The sequence below is a fragment of the Heptranchias perlo genome, chromosome 14 (assembly GCF_035084215.1).
Source record: "Heptranchias perlo isolate sHepPer1 chromosome 14, sHepPer1.hap1, whole genome shotgun sequence".
Classification (NCBI taxonomy): Eukaryota; Metazoa; Chordata; class Chondrichthyes; order Hexanchiformes; family Hexanchidae; genus Heptranchias; species Heptranchias perlo.
The window spans coordinates 15924272-15945943 of NC_090338.1; the positions used below are offsets into that span (position 1 = coordinate 15924272).

Here is a 21672-nt window from a genome sequence, read left to right on the forward strand (position 1 = left end):
TTGTTGAAAAATGCAATTTCAAATCTGCCGGTCCTCGGCCATGTGTCTGACTGCAGCCATTTTGAGAGACCTTGGATTTTTTAAAACAGTCACACCAGGGTTTCTTTAATAACTCCAATAAATCTTCGGGGTGGGGGGGAACATGTGAAATTTTGCGAATCCCTTCAATCACCACTCTGCTTACCCCTTGTTGCTTTACAATATCTCTTTTGCCCTATTCTAACACTTCTACCTGCCACTCAAAGCCTTGGGTTCTGTGATGTAGATGGCTCCTGACCTTCAGAATGAACCTCTAGGACCAGAGGTTGACCTCCTCTCAGGACTGCTGAATCTTAGGATGGACCCACCACAAATTGCTTCTCTGGGCTTGGATCCTCAGCAGTCTGGGTCTGCAGAGAAACTCTTAGTTATTTGAGAGGACAGTCCTGAGAGTTCCCCTGAGCTGCTGTCATGAGGGAGAATAGGCTCCTGGGAACTGTCTCTTGCGATTCCTCTGAAAGAAGGGTCAGAAGGCTGATGACTGCTGGTCTGTGGGTGAACAGACCGAATGGAATCTTTAGTATCTTCAAACCCCTGACAGAGAGTGCACCTGATATCCTCCAAACACTCCGAGAAGTTGCTCTGTGGAAATCTGAATCTGGTTGTCAATGATCTCTCCATTAGGTCTCCATTAGTAAATGTTTCCATGTTGGACACGCTCAGTAGCCTAAAAACCTCCCTGTTAAGTGGATATATGCAGATGTTAGCATCCTTTTCTTCATAGCAGGACTCCTAAGATCATCATCTATCCACTTTGGAGCCAAGGACTGACTTTCCTTAGCCTCCACTCAGGAACATCAGGTTTTACGATGTGCTCTTGTCGCAGTGATTTTATGATATGTATTAATCTAGCCACATAGCTGGCACAGCTCCTACCTTTGCTGTTGTTGTCAGACTATTGAATGAAAGAAAAACTTGCATTTATGTAGCGCCTTTCATGACCTCAGGACATCCCAAAGCACTTACAATCAATGAAATATTTTTGAAGTGTCGTCACTGTTGTAATGTAGGAAATGCATCAGCCAATTTGGGCACAGCAAGATCCCACAGATAGCAAAATGATAATGACCAGATAATCTTTTATTAGTGAAGTTGATTGAGGGATAAATATTGGCCAGGACACCAGAGCGAACTTCCCTGTTCTTGCAACAATGGGGCAGAAATTACTCCTGAAATAACAGAGGAGCTCAACAGCACTCTCCATTTTTTACGGCAAAATGAAGGAGCAAGTTTCCGCGTTTGCATGTGTGCACTAATCGTGAACTTGATCCTATTGGTTCGCCGGTGATTTGACAGCTTCAACTTAAAGGGCCATCGCATTCTGCAATCATTGAAATCACTGAAATATCACAAACTTGCTCATCTGCCCAGCTGGAAAGTAACGAATTACACCACCAAACAGGTCCACTTAAAAATAACAGGTCTGAACTAAGTTTCAAAAGCGCGATAACGCTTTATGTCAGCCAAACAACTAAAAATTAAATTTTTTAAAATGTGGAGTCTCATACTACTCTTATTTTAATAGTTTTTGGTCATTAAAAAAAATTAAAAATTAAAAAGTAAAATCTTTTCTTTTACTTTTCCCTTCAGGCTCTAATTTAATTCAATTATTTCTTTGGCTTTTTATTAAAAAAATAACATTTTTGTTTACAATGACTTCCAGAATATTAATTTTAAATGAATGAAGTCTGCTTGCCTGCTTGTGGGCGTGACTTCTCTTCCTGACAGGTTTTGTGGGCGTGTCTTCTATTCTTACAGACTGTTCCATGCGCATCGATTTACGCTGCTCAGAGGCTGAGTAGACTGCGTGCAATTTTTCAAAACTTCAAAATCAAGCAAGTCGACGCCACTGAAGCTGCAGTAAATACATTTGTTAATTTAATTCACAGGAGCTGCAGCGATCGCTGTCACGCCGCTCGGCACAGATTCTGGCCATTGTCTTGCAACATTGTAACAGTGTCCTGAAGTAAGAGATCTTCCACTTGCTGCCAGTCCCACTATCTTCCACATAGCTCTTGCTACACAGTTTGCAGGCTTTTTGCCTCTAACTCTCTCTGATATTGGGGGCCATGTTTGGGGCAGATGGACTGTGAACCACAACCAGGCCTTTAAACAATGGGCAGACTGGGCTGGCAGCCAGTGTATCCCCAGCCGATTTTCCTGTCCCAATGCTGCAATCCCAGCTGACTTATGCCAGGAAGACTCTGTTTGGCCCTGTGGAAATTCAAAAACATCTGTATCTCAGTAGTTAAAATCTAACAACTTGTTTCCTGTCTCTCTATTGCAGATTTAAATAATAAGAGTTACACACTTTATCGTTCAGGCACAGATCACAGTGAACTCTACCTGATTTGTGAAGCTCAATCTGAGTACATTAAAACTAAATGGACCTGGAGGTCACATCATTTTCAGAATCAAGAGGAAGAAATAGCTTCTACTTTCAGATCTAAGCCTATCAGACTAAACAGGACCTACTTTGGGACTCGATTGGTTCCCACAATGGCAAATTTTAATCGCAAGAACTTCATTGTGAGGATTGTCCCTGTACTGTTCGAAGATGCCGGAGTTTACACATGTTCTCTGGGGCCATATCCATATGTGACCATTAAACTAATCACAGTTAAAGGTAGGAGACAGAATGTTGCCGCTGTTTTTAATAATATAGTCATTGTTTAAAATCTAAATGATTTCCTTGTTTACACAGTCAGAGCTGAACCATCTGATGCAGTGACTGAGGGAGACACCGTTACCCTGACCTGCTCTGTCTCGGATGTCACTGAATCAATGAGACTTGTTTGGATCAATAGTGATGGCAAAACTGTTGAAGAGAAAACTTTTAAGGAACAGAAGCAGGAACAGAAATTTTTACGTCTGATTATTCAGAAAGCTGATAGAGACAGAAGCAACTGGACATGTGTTTTGTTTCATCAAAACTCGCCCAAGGTTTTAATTCCATATTATCCAAAGGTTAACAGTAAGTGTCTCAGATTTTGCTCTTTGTAACCTCCATAGAAAGTTCTTCTCATTTATTGCTTTTTTATTATGATAACCTCTTACTTTTCATATCATGTTGCACTCAATATTATATTAATAGTTCACAGTCATAGGTGTTCACATATAACAGTTTAACATCAAAAGTCAAACTGTAATGGAGAGAAGCTGAAGAGGAGTAAATTTTTAAACAATATTTGCGGTCCATTACACTCCTGTAAGGAGCATTTTAAATGTTAAATCCCCTCCTGCCCATTGTAATCAGACGAGATGTGAGAAAATGTGACACATGATGTCACTCTGTCCCTGCAACTCATTTGAATATGACCCACACTTGACCAGTGTCACTTCTGACAGGAAATCCAGGAAGTGGCGCCGATTGGCCAGAGAATGATTGGCCGGGGAATGATTGGCCGGAGAATGATTGGTTAGGAATTATAGAATGACTGCCTGGCCGACTGACTGTCCCAGGTCCATGTGAAATGGGATTGGGAAGGGAGCAGAAATAACTTGCTTGCCATTTACTCTTGGAAATTTAACTTTATAGCTCTGGAAACTAGAGCTCCAGGTTTCTTGTTTCGGAGTAAATTTGCCTCTGAATTACACCCATCAATAGAATAGGGAATCTGAGGGTACAGGTCACCGACACCCAGTTGCATGCAATTTATATTGTTCAACTAACTTCAGGGCCAACCACCTGAAAAACCAAACAGAAAATTCAGATGCAGTGCTATTCAGATGCAAAACAGGAGCACAGGATTTTCCTGTGCACAGTGCCCATTTTTCAGGTGTGATTTTGGGGCTAAGACCAGGTAAATCACCCCTTAAATGTTTAGGACAGAGTCTATGATAAGGAAAATTGTTCATGCTGTCTGGTCGAAGTGAGCTTAATGAGTTAAATGGCCTTCTTTTGTATCACATGTTCTGCTATTATGCTGGTTAAAAAGTCTTCTGCAATTTCTTTACGTTCTTGTCGTGCGATCAAAGTCAGGAATAAAAATTGCCAAATTTTGTAGTTAGTTGCAAAATCAGTTTTCAAAACATTCATCATATGGGCACAGTTACTTGGAATGAGTAATCTCGAATGAAATCATTTTTTTAGTCTGTATTTCCAACACCACAATCTATCACTATTTCTTTTGGTTTCATGTCTTTTGCACCATTTCCTACCTGAGTAGACAGGTGGCCTATTTCCAGGTCTCTACCAAAGTTACCCTCCAACCTGCCACAGGGAGGTGCATGAGAAAAGTATGAGGTGAGTTGTTGTCACTGTATTTTTTTCTCCCTCCCAGGGGAACGCTCATCCACACTTTTCCGACCTCCTTCTGAAACCTTGACTGAATCAGAGAATCTGGGGGCTAGAAATTTGGCCATGTAGCGCCCGTTGTTTTGGCGCGACGCGGCCTCCCGAAGTTCCAAAATGACGTCCAGGATGCACGCGCACGCTTCTAGCATTACGTGCGCCGGACACCATCTTGGTTACGGATTTCGGGCACACGTAGATAACGAACGCCGGCAGCATGTAAAGTAGGGAGAATATGTGTTCGGTCATTGTGCAACGCTGATTTAAAGTGATAGTCATCTTTTTGGGACTTAACACTCCACTCAACACATTGTCTTAAAAACAAAGACCTGAACATGTCTTAGACGGCCTGGAGGACCCCCCACCAGAGCTATTTAAAGGAACCATATAGGATTTACACGTTAGTTGATGGATTATTGCTTTTGGCTGCTGATGCATTTGTACCTGTTTTTGGATGTCTCCTATACTTGAATACTAGGACGAGGGGGCATAGCCTAACATTTAGAGCCAGGACTTGCAGGAGTGAAGTTTGGAAATATTTCTACATGCAAAGGGTGGCAGAAGTTTGGAACACTCTTCTGCAAACAGCAGTTAATGCTAGCTCAATTGTGAATTTCAAATCTGAGATTGATAGATTTCTGTGAACCAAGGGTATTATGGGATATGGGGCTAAGGCGGGTATAAGGAGTTAGATCACAGATCAACCATGATCTTATTGAATAGCAGAACAGGCTCGAAGGGCTAAATGCCACAGCCACTTGCTGCCTCCTGTTATGCGCCATGTTCTCCTGCAAGAAAGCGAGAGGTGTGTCGATGAGTGTCCTGCAGGATGTCTGGGTGATGTGCCTGTCATGTTGAATTGCTGCTCGTGTGTGTGACCTGTGTGTTGCGGGTGTGCAGTTTGCCACAGTGGTAATGTGTGAGGGTAAAAGTAAGCTTCTGAATGGAAGAATTGAGTACTAATGGAAAGAGTTTGTTCATAGGTGGGTGATGGGGGGTGTAGAGCATTAAGCAGTGGATGCGGCTAGTGGTGCAGATGGTAGGAGACGCCACTTGACAGTTGGCCTCACTCACCTTGACCACTCGTGTCAAAGCATTGAACTTCTTCCTGCACTGCCTCCAAGATCGTGGTGCTGTGCGCCTGGAATTGATTTAATCTCCCACTGTCTCTTGAGCACATGTCTGGAGGGTCTCTTGCCGCTCTCCCCCCCCCCCCACCTCCCGTGGATATAGGATGCCCCTCCTTTTGTCCACCTCATGCAGCAAGGCCTCGAGTGCATCAGCAGAGAACCTTGGTGCACGCACTATCGCAGGCCTGGTACAAACTCAGAGCGGCAGATTGGTGAGGTCTGCCATGCAGATTGGAGAATGTGGGATTTAGTAGTGCGCAACCTTTATTCAATGTTTTAACATAACTCATCAGTTTGTAAATAGGGATGGGACCCAAATCCGTGTTTTGCCTGTGCGATGTCTGATCTCCGTTCAGACTCCGTGCGGACCCATATCTTTACTTTTGCAAATAAGAGGTGCAAGCTGCCTTTAAGAGGTGCAGATTACCTATAAGAGGTGCGAGCAAATCATGTGATATTTGGGCCCCCTCTGCTTGTGAGAAGTGCGAACCTGGTGCAAGGCCAGATTGCTGCTCTTCGAAGAGGGAAGTGAATGTCTCATGCTGCCTGCGTCGGAACCAACGGGTGTGGGTTCATCACAGACCCCAGTGCCCGCTCCCGGATTCGGGCCTTATTCAATTTAACCCCCATAGAATCATAGAATGGTTACAGCACAGAAGGAGGCCATTCGACCCATCGAGCCCGTGCCAGCTCTTTGTAAGAGAAATCCAGTTAGTCCCATTCCCCCGCTCTTTCCCTGCAAATTTTTTCAATTCAAGTATTTGTCCAATTCCTTTTTGAAAACCACGATTGAATCTGTTTCCACCAGCCTTTCAGGCAGTGCATTCCAGACCATAACTACTCGCTGCATAAAAACATTTTTCCTCAGATCGCCATTCGTGCTGTTGCCAATCAGCTTAAATCTGTGTCCTTTGGTTCTCGACCCTTCTGCCAATGGGAACAGTTTCTCTGTATTTACTTTATCTAAACCCTTTGTGATTTTGAACACTTCTATCAAATCTCCTCTCTACCCTCTCTTTTCTAAGGAGAACAATCCCAACTTCTCCAGTCTATCCACATAACTGAAGTCCCTCATCCCTGAAACCATTCCAGTAAATCTTTTCTGCACCCTCACTAGGACCTTCACATCTTTCCTAAAGTGCAGTGCCCAGAATTGGACATAATTCTCCAGTTGTGGCCGAACTAATGTTGTATAAAGGTTCAAAATAACATCCTTACTTTTGTACTCTATGCCTCTATTTATAAAGCCCAGGATCCCAAATGCTTTTTTAACTGCTTTTTCAACCTGTCCTGTCACCTTCAAAGATTTGTGCACATATACCTCCAGGTCTCTCTGTTCCTGCACCCCCTTTAGAATTGTATCATTTAGTTTATATTGCCCCACCTCGTTCTTCCTGCCAAAATGTATCACTTCACACTTCTCTGCATTAAATTTCATTCATGTGTCCCCCCATTCCACCAGCCAGTCTGTGTCCTCTTGAAGTCTATTACTATCGTCTTCACTGTTCACTACACTTCCAAGTTTTGTATCATCTGCAAATTTTGAAATTGTGCCCTGTACAATCAAGTCCAAGATATTAATATATATCAAAAAAAGCAGTGGTTCTAGTACCGACCCCTGGGGAACACTACTGAATACCTTCCTCCAGTCCGAAAAACAACCGTTCACCACTACTCTCTGTTTACTGTCACTTAGCCAATTTCGTATCCATGCTGCCAATGCCCCTTTTATTCCATGGGCTTCAATTTTACTGACAAGCCTAGTGTGTGGCACTTTATCAGATGCCTTTTGAAAGTCCATACGTTCTACATGAATTGCATTGCCCTCATCAACCCACCCTGTTACCTCATCAAAAAACTGAATCAAGTTAGTTAAACACAATTTGCCTTTAACAAATCCATGCTGGCTTTCCTTTATTGATTCATACTTGTCCAAGTGACTATTAATTTTGACCCGGTTTATCGTTTCTAAAACCTTCCCCACCACCGAGGTTAAACTGACTGACCTGTAGTTGCCGGGTTTATCCTTAAACCCTTTTTTGAACAAGGGTGTAATATTTGAAATTCTCCAGTCCTCTGACACCACGCCCGTATCTTTGGATATTTGGAAGATTATGGCCAGCACCTCCACAATTTCTACCCTTACTTCCCTCGCATTGCATCCGAACCGGGTGACTTATCTACTTTAAGCTCAGCCAGCCTTTCTAGTACATCCTCTTTATTAATTTTTACCCCATCCAGTATCTCAACTATCTCCCTTTTTACTGTGACTTTAGCAGCATCTTCTTCCTTGGTAAAGACAGATGCAAAGTACTCATTTAGTACCTCAGCCATGCCCTCTGTCTCCATGCGTAGACTAAGATTGGATATTTGGTTTGTGGCACATCATGGTCACAAACTCATTCCATGATGGTGTCTTGCTGCTCTAATATGCATTGTGGTGCCATTACTTATGTTTCATTATTAAGGATTCATTCTTGCTAAATATTATGGCCATGAAGATACTGTATGAATTTTCTTTCCTAATTCTCTGCCAGTTTTCTCCTCTTTCCTCTTCTCCTCTCGTGTTCGGGTAGATCTTGACTTTGTGTAATTGTGTAAAATGGGCGATAGTCGGCAGCCCATTTTACATCTCTCCCCATTTTTATTTCCATCCATTTTACACTCGCACAAAGACAAGATCCACCCCATTGAATGCAGTTCTCATTCAAATAGACATTATTCAAGTATTAACCTAGACAATGAGTATCGTTGACCTATTGTACATTTTCCACACTATTCACCTGAGGAAGGAGGAAGCCTCCGAAAGCTTGTGGAATTTAAAATAAATTTGTTGGACTATAACTTGGTGTTGTAAAATTGTTTACTATTGTACATTGGAAGCATCACAGCTAAATCGCATCCTTTTCTTAACAGTCATTTGCACACATCTCCTTTACAGAAGGAATCCCTGGATTGTAACCAGGAATTAGAACCCTGTGTGATTTTTTTTCCCTGTCCCTAACTGAAGGGTCCTGAGGATAATTGTAGCACTCCTACATTCCTGAGTGAGGTCAGTTAACTTGGATCATGAATTAAACCTAAGACCCTCTGGTCTGTACGCCTTAGTGGTAAATCAGGCAGTAGTTTTTTTTAATGGGTCATTAGGGGAGTTTTAAAAAAATGTTACATTAATCTATAAACTAAATGTGAAATCTATGCTTCTTCTTCTGACAGATGATTACACTTTTAAACATACCAATGTTGTTATTTTTGGGAGTCTGGCTCTTCTCCTCATCATTATCCTGGCAGTGGTGCTGTGTTTAAGAAAGTTCAAGGCAGCAGGTAAGATTTGTAAATTGCTGCAACTAATTTCAGGTTTCATCCATGTAAGAAAATGTGAATGTGGCTCATAATTCCAAAAATTAGGAATGACAATTATATCTTTGTTTGAAATTAAATGATATAATCCACTAGGATTAGAGAAATAGATGTGTTTGTGTTTCGATGTGTCAAACAGTCTAGGACGGCAATGGTTCCTGAATTGCTGGAATGATGGAAGTTCTGCACTAGGCTATGCAATTGGTCAAAAATGAATAACAACAACTTGCATTTATATAGCGCCTTTAACACAGTAAAACGCCCCAAGGCTATTCACAGGAGCGTTATCAAACTAAATTTGACATCAAGCCACGTGAGGAGATATTAGGACAGGTGACCAAAAACTTTGTCAAAGAGTTAGGTTTTAAGGAGCGTCTTATAGGAGGAGAGAGAGGTAGAGAGGCAGAGAGGTTTGAGGAGGGAATTCCTGAGCTTAGGGTCTAAGCAGCTGAAGGCACAGTGGAGCGATGAAAATCAGGGATGCGTAAGAGGCCAGAATCAGAGGAGCACAGAGAACCTCGGTGGGTTGTAGGGCTGGAGGAGGTTACAGAGATAGGGAGCGGTGAGGCCATGGAGGGATTTCAAAACAAGGATGAGAATTTTAAAATCGAGGCATTGCCGGACCGGGCATAGTTTAGGTTACAAGGTTAGATGGGTGTTGTGGATATTTCTCAGTTATCTTTGAAACCAGGGAAACATAATTTGGGACATTTAGTAAGTCGAGTGAATTTCACAATAGAACCATCAATACATGGTCTACAGGAGGAATGGGTTTAATGGGCTGAATGATCTTCATATTCCATACATTTTTTACTTATGTTGGTTATATCTGGTCATGAAAAGCTTTGAAGGGCACGGGGATAAGCCAATATATTATAATATATAGAGCTCCATTCATTTTCTGACTGCAGGAATTTGACCCGTGAAATGTAACATGTTGACTTGAATAATAATGATTAAGTCCTAGAGTTTTTTAGAGCAGATTGCCTCGAAGGAAGTTCAGTTTTCTTTTCTCGAAATATTACCTATTCATCTCAAGATAGAGAGAGGTGGACAAAATAAATTATAGATAGTTTACGGGAGTTATAAACTGTGCCTAATGCATTGGATGGAGGAAACTTGATTCTCTGAATGACCTCTTCTGTACTTTTTAAAAGCTTTATGCTTAAAAGCTAATATTGTATCTCTCCAATGACTCAGTGTTTCAGAGTGTAGTAAATGAGCTGTACTGAAAGAAAGACTTGCATTTATATAGCACCTTTCACGACCTCAGGAGGTCCAAAAGCCAATGAAGTACTTCTGGAGCATTGTTGCAGCAACCAATTTGCGCACTGCAAGTCCCCACAAACAGCAATGAAATAAATGACCAGATCATCCGTTTTTTAGATATTAGTTGAGGTAGAAGTGTTGGCCAGGATACCAAGAGCACTCCCCTACTCTTCTTCGAATAGTGCCATGGGATCTTTTACATCTATCTGAGAGGCCAGACGGGGCCTTGGTTTAACGTCTCATCTGAAAGATGTCACCTCCAACAGTGCAGCACTTCCTCAACACTGCAGCGTCAGTCTAGATTTTGTGCTAAAGTCCTTGGAGTGGGACTTCAACTCACAACCTCCTGATTCAGAAGTGAGTGTGCTACCACTGAGCCATGGCTGACATTTACAGGTACAGACCAGGAAGGCCTTTAGATTGTCTTGTCCTACCCCTGAGGTAGTGACGGAAACACGTTTCCCATACTTGCTCATTATCTTATAACCCCTGCTGGAAAATAAGTATATGTGCATATTTGTTCAGAAGAGGATTGGGCTCAATTGTGATGCCAACTTTTTCTCTCTGGGTTCACACAAAGGCTGGTTGCTTAGGTGAACAGGCTTCCCAGGGAGACAGTGGAAGCACATAGTGTTGATTCATTTAAATGCAAATGAGCAAGATTTCTTTCAGAAACTAATATTTTGGAATGCAGTATGTGTGTAATTTGAGACATATCATATGGTAAGTGTAGCACGCTTGGGAGGAAAAGGTAACTTTGGACCTATGGTTCCCAAAGCTCTCCACCACTGGGGTTTTTCTCATATCATGTCTAGGTCTGTTGTAGACTTATTGATAGAGATTGATTGTTATGATTAGTCAACAAATCTATAATTGTATCATGCAACTACCAGAATAGTAGAAAGTGAACAATATTTTTTTTAACTGAATACAAATTCTCAAACTGCCATGGGTGGGATTTGAACATACATTCTCCGGAGTTTTAGTCCAAGCCTCTGGATCACTAGTCCAGCAAGACACTATCATGTCCTCCAGATGCCCTATAGCATTTCACAGCCAATAAATTACTTTTGAAGTGCAGTTACTGTTGTTAACCAGGCAAATATAGCAATCAAATTTAACAAATGAAGATCCTACAACAGCAAATGAGATCACTTGGACTGTTTTTTTGTTGGTGTTGGCTGACAGAGAAATTTTGACCAGGACACTAGAAGAGCTCTGTTGATGTTTGAACTTTAATTTCGCCTCTGAGTCAAAAGGTTGTAAGTTCAAGTCCCACTCCAGGGGACGTTAAAACCGAAGGCCCACCTGCCCTCTCAGGCAGATGTAAAAGATTCCTTGGCACTATTTCTAAGAAGAGCAGGGGAATTCTCCCCGGTGCCCAGGCCAACATTTATCCCTCAACCAACATCACTAAAACAGATTATCTGGTGAATATCACATTGCTGTTTGGGGGACCTTGCGGTACGCAAATTGGCTGCCACATTTCCTACATTAAAGCAAAGACTACACTGCAAAAAAGTACTTCATTGGCTGTAAAGTGCTTTGGGGCATTCTGAGGTCATGAAAGGTGCTATATAAATACAAGTCTTTCTTTCTTTCTTTTACATCCAACTGAACAGGCAGACAGAGTCTCGGTTTAATATCCCATTCACCTCTGAGAATGCAGCACTCCCTCACTTTGGACTGAATTATCAGCTTAGATTATGTGCTCAAGTCCTGGAGTGGAGCTTGAACCCACAATATTCAATAAAAGTAAATAATTTGGACAGCAATGTTTCACGAAGTCTATATCTAGTGTATACACAGATATCAATTATATCTTGTCACAACATCTTTCATACTTAAAAAAAAATCTGTGCCAATGGACCATTTTAAAACTGAGTTTGTTTATTAGAATGTGTGAAAGTTATGAGGAAAGCTGAATGCATCTTAATAAGTGACCTCTGTATGAACAGGTTTGGAAAATCAAAGACAGAAACCTCTGCAGCCAAGGGAAAGTATAGAAGATGCATCTCAGCTTTATTCAAATGCTAATGAAATACAGCAAATTCAAGGTAACATTTAATAACACAGTAGCAATTTAACAAGTGCTGTGCTCCAGATGTTCATGGCAATTGGGTATACCGTTTGTAATTTTCAGTTACACCTAAAAGTCACTCAAACTCAGCAATGTTGTGCCTTTATTCTGTTACATTCAAATATCCTGTAGAATGCAAGTGCATTTTCTTAACCTTCCCATTTTTACTATTAGGTCTTTACTGCAGACTCTTGTTATTCAGGTACTTCCTTAAGCTTAGAGCCTAGGATGCTGTGGGATATAAACTACTGAAAAATCACAATTAACAGCTCTTCCTAAACAACATCCAGGAGTGAGACTACTGTTGGTGAGACTAGTCAGAGTTGCCCAACCAAAAACCTGTTGAAGCTCATTCATTGAGAGCAATTGAAACTCAGGGCTGGGAATTGATCTGGAATCTTCTACAATGTAGTTCGATATTATTTTGTCGTGATCCGAATTCCATTATTTGTCATATTTCACATGCATGGCATTGTAATATATTCTAATCTTCATTTGAACACTGTGACCAAACCATAAACATTAAGAAACCACATCACACAATGATAGCCTGCACTATTTTAAATCTCTTATCGTGTCATAGTTTGCTGTGTATCTCAATTCACGGTGTGGTTAATAGCTGCATATTGAACCCTTTGCACTTCCCCTCTAAAAGAATGGCCATACATTGCCTGATATTTCACACTACTACCATTAGATGCCTCCAGCACATGTCACAAATACTCTAGTGTTTTGAAAAACACTTGTGACAACCAGTACCAAATATTCAGTACTGCATGAACATCTTATTCAGCCAATATTGATATTGCGAAAGGACTGATCCCACTTCCCTGATCATTCAAATATATCTCATTATCACTGGAGCAGTTTATGTAGAAATTACCTGATATAGCTTTTGAAAATCAGACCAAGCTAATGTCTTAATCAGAAAATATTTTTTTCTAGGCGATAACGAGACATCGGTGCATTTTTCTGAATATGCATCTGTCAATAAAAAGGCAAAAAAAGAAGGTAAGTAGATGAATCGTTTTATGTGGCTCTATCTATGTAGGTATTATTAACATAGAAATTACCAGGTTCCAATGAGTTCAATTTTTGGTTCTAGTTTAATAATTTGTTTAGGAAGCTCTTCAGATATGAAATGATAAAATCTGAGATATTTTAACAAACATTACTAAAATAGATCTTTATGATGCTGCTGCACTATAAAAAGCTTCAAGCACAATACAGAAACCTATTTATTTATTTAGTCATTTTAGTTACCATATATGTCACCAGTATAAGAACTTAAGAACATAGGAGAAGGAGTAGGCCATACAGCCCCTGGAGCCTGCTCCACCATTCAGCAAGATCATGACTGATCTTCTACCTCAACTCCACTTTCCTCTCCTATCCCCATATCCCTTGATTCCCTTAGTGTCCAAAAATCTATCGATCTCAGTCTTGAATATACTCAACCACTGAGCATCTACAGCCCTCTGGGGTAAAGAATTCCAAAGATTCACAACTGTCTGAGTAAAGACTTTTTTCCTCATCTCAGTCCTAAATGGCCGACCCCTTATCTTGAGATTATGGTCCCTAGTTCTAGACTCTCCAGTCAGGGGAAACAGCCTTTCAACATCTACCCTGTCGAATTTTATAAGAATTTTATACGTTTCAATGAGATCATCTCTCATTCTTCAAAACTCAAGAGAATATAGGCCCATTCTACACAATCTCTCCTCACAGAACAACCCTCATCCCAAGAATCAATCTAGTGAAATTCCGTTGCACCCCCTCTAAGGCAAGTATATCCTTCCTTAGGTGAGGAGACCAAATCTGTACACAGTACTCCAGGTGTGGTCTCAACAGAGCCCTATATAATTGCAGCAAGACCTCCTTACTCTTATACTCCAACCCCTTTGCAATAAAGACTAACATGCCATTTGCCTTCCTAATTGTTTTCTGTACCTGCATGTTAACTTTTTGTGATTCGTGTACAAGGACACCCAAATCTCTCTGAATACCAACATTTCTTAATCTCTCACCTTTTAAAAAATATTTATTAGATGTTAAGGCTCTGTATATAGATGCAAATTTTTATTTCCATCTTATTCTCTGCAGACACAGAAAGAGAAGATATTCATTACGCATCTGTCACTTTTCAGAAAAAAGCACCAGGTAGTGAAACTTAGCATCACAATTTTTTTCCTTGTCATTATTTTTTTTTAATTTTTATGTTCATCAAGGCGAGGAATGTTAGTGCTGGGTAATAAAACTCATTATCTTTAGGCACCTAATCTCAGCATCTTGCACTCCTCAAGCAGGTACAGCACAGCCAAACACAGAATAAAGCTTCTCACCCACTGATGCACCAGCGTGCCATTTTTCCATTTGCCACACCAGCTGTCCTGTGCCCTCTCGTGGTGAGATTGCCAAATCAATATTGATTTAGGGAAAGTATTGTGCTGTAGGCCTATGCCCAGTAGGAACTGCATTGTGGTGACTATGGTACTGGACCAGCAACCGCAAAGTTATGAGTTCAAATCTTACCATGGTATGTTGTAAAATTGAATCTAATAAATCTCATAATTTGTAGGCTAGCACCTGGGAAATCAAGGTAACTGGGTTTATTAAAGTCCTTCAGAGAAAGGCTCCTCCCATTCTGGCTTAAATGGGACTCTAATCCAAACTATGTGATTAACTCTTACTGCTCTCTGAAGTGTACAATTGCTTCAAGAAGAACATCCACTACCTTCTTAGGATAACTAGGGGCGGGCAATAAATGTGGCCCTGACCAGGTCATCCATATCCTGAGGACAAACATAAAAATACTGAAATGGTGCAAGACCCCTATGACCAGTGCAACTTCCTGCACACACAATAAAACATGGTAACTATTGGCAACATTGCATATTTTATTGATAGAATCAGTATCATCTTTCCAATTGGAACAACTTCTGAAAAAATGTGATGTGATAGAAAACCACTTTATTGTGATTATCTTGAACTAAAGATTGAAGTTATCATCAATATGGAACCATAGTAAGAGGAAAACATCTGATATTCTTCAATCATATCACACCCAAATTTAAGTTTTCACACATGGTGTAGAAAGAAACTTGTTTCAGCCTTCTGAGTGCCAGCTTGGCTCGGGTAGCACTGCCACCTCTGAGAGAGAAGGTCATGGGTTCACACCCTACTTGCTACAATCTAGGCTCAGGGAGTGTTGTATTGTTGGAGGCGCTTTGCCTAAAACAGTAACTAAACTACAAAAGTGTTTAATTTGCTTTGAAATGCCCTGAGGATGTGAAAGGCACTATTACAATTCTTCCCAAGTTGATATAAGTAAAGCTGATTTTCCTATCAGTAGCTAGGAAACACTTATTTCCTTGGCCTTAATGGTAGGAAAAAGGGGTGGTGATCTGTAATATGGGACCTCTACTCCTTTTACGTTGCCCCCATGCTTCAGTGGAAATAAGGCCGGAGGAGCATTTCCCACTTTCTCCAGCCTCCCATTGCTGTGGTTTCATTCGAAGAGCAATTACTTCCAACAGCACCTGAACAAGCTGACAGTGGGCCTTGTGCCTGGGAGCCCCTCGGGTCTGAGGGGACCAGACGGATAGGCAAGCAAGGCCGTAAAGGTAAGTGTTCATTATCTCTTGCAATCTCCCAACAATCTTCAGGCAAGAAAGCGTGAACTAAGCCACTGACCGCTGGTCAACAGGCCCCGAGACCGGTGGTCCGTCCCACAGTTTCTGGTCTTCTCAGGCCTGCAGCTGTGGTTCTTTTTCTGTCTGTTTCCCAGGGAACAGCTCTTCTAGGAAGTGGGCCTGTAACCAGGGTTTAATCAGACCATGCTAATGACCTGGCCAGTTAAATTAAGGCACCCTGAGGCCTGGACAGGCAGATCCCATTTTGAGTCTGCTCCACCTGTACAGCACCCGGGCAAGGAGGGGCCAGGAGGATCAACCCCGACATCTAATAGAGCATAAATTGTAAACTATAATCATCTAAAAATACATGAGTCGTATAAAAGATTAGTGGGATTAGAATAGGAAGCTGCAGTTGAACAGTTAACACCGGCCCAGTTTGAATGAACCAAATGGCCTCTTGCTGTGCTGTAATTTCTATGCTTTCTATATAAAAACATGTGCCTGAAGCTGAAAAGGCAATGAAATTCTCAAACTCTGCAGAGTTGTGTCAGGAGTTTTGTTCATTTATGACCGTCCCAATGGCTCCCTGTGTAAATGCAGTGCTTAGTGTGGATCTGGGTTATACAGATGAAAACTGGGTTCACTGTCAATCAATGTCTTGCCGAACCATTGGCTGTACGATGAAATGCAGTAAATTGATGACATTTGTATGCCATTTAATCAAGTTTTTAGTCAGTCTGATCTGTCAATGTTATCCTTTAATTGTGGTGTTTGCAATTATCACAGGGTCCAGACATGGTACACAAGGCAATCAACAATCTTCAGATACTGTAAGTATATAGATTCATATTGGTGAAATCACACGTCCTACAATATTAATATCCGCAACAAATCTGTAAAGTTGTTATCTGATGTAAAGAGATGCAGTAATAGTTCACATTATTATAAATGGTTAATTTCTCTCTTGCAGAACCTGACTCCTTCAAAGGAAGATGATTCATCTGTTATCTATGCACAAATAGCACAAGCAAAATATAAATGAGCTGCAGAGGATAGACAGGAAGAGCTTGGAGTTAGATATGTGGAATATAACATTTTGGGAAATTGATATCATTACCTGAGAATCGATATTTAGCTGTCTTCCTGTGTAGCTGCTCTGATGTAACATAATCATTGCATCACGCTTTTCTAATATGAACATAACTTACAAATGATAACTTGCAATAGAAATGGTTCTCTTAATATAGTTTCAACAATCCTTTCACAGCTTCTGCAAATGCTATGTAAAAAAAACAGCTACTTTATGTAAAATAAATTGAACGTTGCACATAATTTTGTTGATTAATTTCTCAGAAGTGTAATAACCAACAATGATGATTCAACTGTGCAATGTATCCCTTAAGCTTGAGTTTTTCTGTCTCTGATTAGAAGTCAATGTGGGTAAATTCATGCATTAATAACCACCAGCATTTAATGAATTCATTCAATGATACACCTACTGCTCCTGTTATCCTTGGTTACCAGTGTCAGTTCCATCTTATGCTGCCATTTTTCAGTGCTCCCCCATTAAACACTCCAAATCACAACTCAGCTTCATGCATGCTCTGTGTACACTCTCGTGTGTACATGTTTGGTAATGCTCCAAGTTCTTTTCAGAAGAAACAAATGGTATAACCCGATCAACACATCTACTTAAATACTAGAATATTGTCTATTGGAGTCAGGCTCACATCCATGGGTGAAAATGATTGACAGTATTGATGTGCATTATATAATGTATATTGGATTCTGCATAATGCAACTCCACCATTAGACCATTCCCCAGACCTACTTTAGGTGATGGTCTAATGGTGGAGTTTCATTATGTCAACTCCTGTGTAAGATGATGAAATAGCACAGTGCCCTGTGATTTATCAATCGCTCTTTGTCCCATTTTCCAGCAAACCTATCTTGGGTGAAAATAGGACAACGAGGGATGGATAAATCATAATTCCATGAATCTTTTTTGCACTTTCTCCGGTGCCTCCACCATTTCAGTAATATGGAGACCAGAATGTTCACTGTGCTCCAAATGTGGTCTAACCAAGGTTCTGTACAAGTTTAATGTAACTTCTCTGCGTTTCAATTCTATCCATCTAGAAATGAACCCCAGTGCTTGGTTTGCTTTTAGTGTGGCCTTATTAGCCTGCATCACTACTTTTAGTGATTTGTGTAAAAGTACCCCCAGATTCTTCTGCTCCTCTGTCCTATTTAGACTCTTATTCTTTCTACCAAAATGTAATACCTTCCACATATTATATTGAAATTCATTTGCTAATTACACGCCCATTCTGCAAGTTTATTAATATCCTCCTGTACTTTGTTGCAGTCTTTCTCGGTAATTACTATACCCGCCAATTTGGTGTCATCCGCAAATTTTAAAATTATACTTCCAATTCCCGAGTCCAAATCATTTATGTAAATAGTGAACAACAGTGGTCCCAGCACTGATCCTTGTGGAACGCCACTTCCCACCTTTTGCCAGTTTTAGTGACTACCCTTAACCCCTACACTCTGTTTTCTGTTTTGTAATCTGCTTGCTATCCATTCTGCTAAATGTCCTCTGGCTCCACATGCTGTGATTTTAGTCATGAGTCTACCATGCGGTACCTTATCGAAGGCCTTTCAAAAGGCATTTGATAGAGTACCACATAATAGACTTGTAAGCAAAATTAAAGCCCATGGGATTAAAGGGAAAGTGGCAGCGTGGCTACAAAATTTGCTTAGGGACATAAAGCAGAGAGTAGTGGTGAATGGTTGTTTTTCTGGAGGGAAGAATACAGTGGTGTTCCCCAGGGGTCAGTATTAGGACCACTGCTCTTTTTGATATATATTAAAGACCTGGACTTGGGTATAGAGAGTATAATTTCAAAGTTTGCAGATGATATGAAACTCTGAAATGTAGTAAACAATGTGGAGGATAGTAACAGACTTCTGAGGACATTGACAAACTGGTGAAATGGGCAGACACATGACAGATGCAATTTAAAGCCGAGAAATGTGGACTGATACATTTTGGTAGGAAGAATGAGGAGAGGTAATATAAACTAAATGGTGCAATTTTAAAGGAGGTACAGGAACAGAGAGGCCTGGGGGTGAATGTACACAAATCTTGATAAGTTGAGAAGGCTGTTAAAAAAGCATATGGGATCCTGGGCTTTATTAATAGAGGCATAGAGTACAAAAGTAAGGAAGTTATGCTAAGTCTTTATAAAACACTGGTTAGGCCTCAGCTAGAGTATTGTGTTCAATTCTGGGCATCACATTTTAGGAAAGATGTCAAAACTTTAGAGATGGTGCAGAAGAGATTTACTAGAATGGTACCAGGGATGAGGGACTTCAGTTATGTGGAGAGACTGGAGAAGCTGGGATTGTTCTCTTTAGAGCAGAGAAGCTGAAGAGGAGATTTGATAGAGGTATTCAAAATCATGAAGGGTTTTGATAGAGTAAATAAGGTGAAACTGTTTCCAGTGGCAGAAGGATTGGAAACCAGAGGACACAGATTTAAGGTAATTGGCAAACGAGCCAGAGGCAACATGAGGAAACATTTTTTTATGCAGAGTTATGATCTGGAATGCACTGCCTGAAAGAGTGGTGGAAGCAAATGCAATAATAACTTTCAAAAGGGAATTGGATAAATGCTTGAAGGGAAACATTTTTACAGGGCTATGGGGAAAGATCAGGGGAGTAGGACTATTTGGATAGCTCTTTCAAATAGCGGCACAGGCACGATGGGCCGAATGGCCACCTTCTGTGCTGTAACATACTGTGATAGTATGGGGGTAATTATACCACCCGCTATCGAGTGCGTTCTCGGCAGGGGGGGGCCCCGAAAATCGGGGACTCCGGATCGGAACCAGATCCCATCTCGATCCCGCCCACTTCCAGGTTCCCCACGGATGCGCCGGCGTGCGCGCGCAGCCCCCGCTGGTGCGAATCCCGCAGGCAATTAAAGCCAGCGGGATGCCACTTGACAGTATTTATTTAGGTATTTCAGGTCATTAACTGACCTGATTAAGGGATTATGTGGGATTTTAGAACAAAGTGGGACTGTTTCCCATACTGGGGGAAAAACTCCCAGGTCAAATGGACGTGTTGCAGCTGTCAGCCTGTGGCAGCTGCAAAGGTCCATTTGACAGGTCGGGGTGGGGGAGACCCTCACCCATTGCAGGAGGCCACTCTGTCACTTGGGACAAAGTTTGGCCTCCACCACCCTCCTCCTGACAATCAAATTCACCAACTTGCACACTTACCCCGGGGTCCAGAGACATGTACCGACCTTGCGGACCCCCTCAGAGGTACATCTTGCGGATGGGGGCCGCTGTAGCTGCAGTCATGACCTCCTCGGAGGGCGAACAGCATCACCAGCCTCGCCGTCCACCTCTGACACGTGGAGCTCCAAAACAGAGTGCTGTGACACATCCACCGGCACAGCAGGAGGGAGGGATACCGCAGACAGAGATGCGTCGCAGAGGGCACTACCCTCGCCACAGGGTCCACAGACCGAGGCTCAGCTTCCTGGACCTCTCTGAGCAGCAGTGCACACGGAGGCTCAGAGTCACTCGACATGCAGTCGTGGACATCTGCAGCCTCTTTCAGGCCGAGCTGCACCTGGCTGGCCCGAGCAACATCTTCTTACCTGTCGCTGTCAAAGTCACCACTGCCCTCAACAACTTCTCCTCCGCATCCTTAGAGGGTGCAACCGGGGACATCGCTGATGTCTCCCAGTTGTCTGCGCAGAAGAGCCCTGCAAATACACCTACACCCACTCTGCAGTGACACAATGGGTGGCATCAGTTGTGGCTCCTCATAGTGATCCTCAGGAGCGGGCATTATTGCACAAACCAGACAGGATTCGCGAAGACATGGCAGTAGTGGTGCCAATACAATATGTAATGAGTTGTTCAGAAATTCAATATAAGTAACACCCATGAGAAACCCTCAAACACCCTTGTGCATCCCCTTCATTCTCACGACACGTTTGCCTTATGCTTCCTATTACACATATGTGATGCATGCCCTGTGGCTGCAGCACAGGTAGTGGCAGGTTGGGTGAGGCTGACCGTGAGAGAGATGCACGAGAGGGTGAGTATGAGATAGAGCCATGAGATTGTATGAGGATTGGGTTGAGTGGTAGTGGCGGGATGAGTACTGGCGAGGTGAGTAGGTGCAGGTGGTGGACAATTAAACAACTAACAGGAAGGGGAGGCTCTGCAAACATCCCCATCCTCAATGATGGCGAAGTCCAGCACGTGAGTGCAAAAGACAAGGCTGAAGAGTTTGCAACCATCTTCAGCCAGAAGTTCCGAGTGGATGATCCATCTCGGCCTCCTCCCGATATCCCCACCATCACGGAAGCCAGTCTTCGGCCAATTCGATTCATTCCACGTGATATCAAGAAAAGGCTGAGTGCACTGGATACAGCAAAGGCTATGGGCCCCGACAACATCCCAGCTGTAGTGCTGAAGATTTGTGCTCCAGAACTAGTTGCGACTCTAGCCAAGCTGCTCCAGTACAGCTACAACAACAAGGCATCTGCCCGACAATGTGGAAAATTGCCCAGGTATGTCCTGTCCACAAAAAGCAGGACAAATCCAATCCGGCCAATTACCGCCCCATCAGTCTACTCTTAATCATCAGCAAAGTGATGAAAGGTGTCGTCGACAGTGCTATCAAGCGGCACTTACTCACCAATAACCTGCTCACCGATGCTCAGTTTGGGTTCCGCCAGGACCACTCAGCTCCAGACCTCATTATAACCTTCGTCCAAACATGGACAAAAGAGATGAATTCCAGAGGTGAGGTGAGAGTGACTGCCCTTGACAT

At 42.0% G+C, this 21672-nt stretch overlaps 1 protein-coding gene across 1 annotated transcript in view; it reads left to right on the forward strand.

The window, feature by feature from the left end:
• LOC137332318 (uncharacterized) overlaps window positions 1–17382 on the forward strand; it is a 73758-nt gene extending 56376 nt beyond the window's left edge. Inside the window, exons 13-20 of the mRNA XM_067996058.1 lie at window positions 2327–2665; window positions 2744–3013; window positions 8680–8787; window positions 12051–12149; window positions 13118–13183; window positions 14276–14332; window positions 16594–16637; window positions 16778–17382. Coding sequence (XP_067852159.1) covers window positions 2327–2665; window positions 2744–3013; window positions 8680–8787; window positions 12051–12149; window positions 13118–13183; window positions 14276–14332; window positions 16594–16637; window positions 16778–16849 — 1055 coding nt within the window. The 3' untranslated portion in view covers window positions 16850–17382. The remainder of the gene's footprint in view (window positions 1–2326; window positions 2666–2743; window positions 3014–8679; window positions 8788–12050; window positions 12150–13117; window positions 13184–14275; window positions 14333–16593; window positions 16638–16777) is intronic.
• Window positions 17383–21672: the final 4290 nt, after the last annotated feature.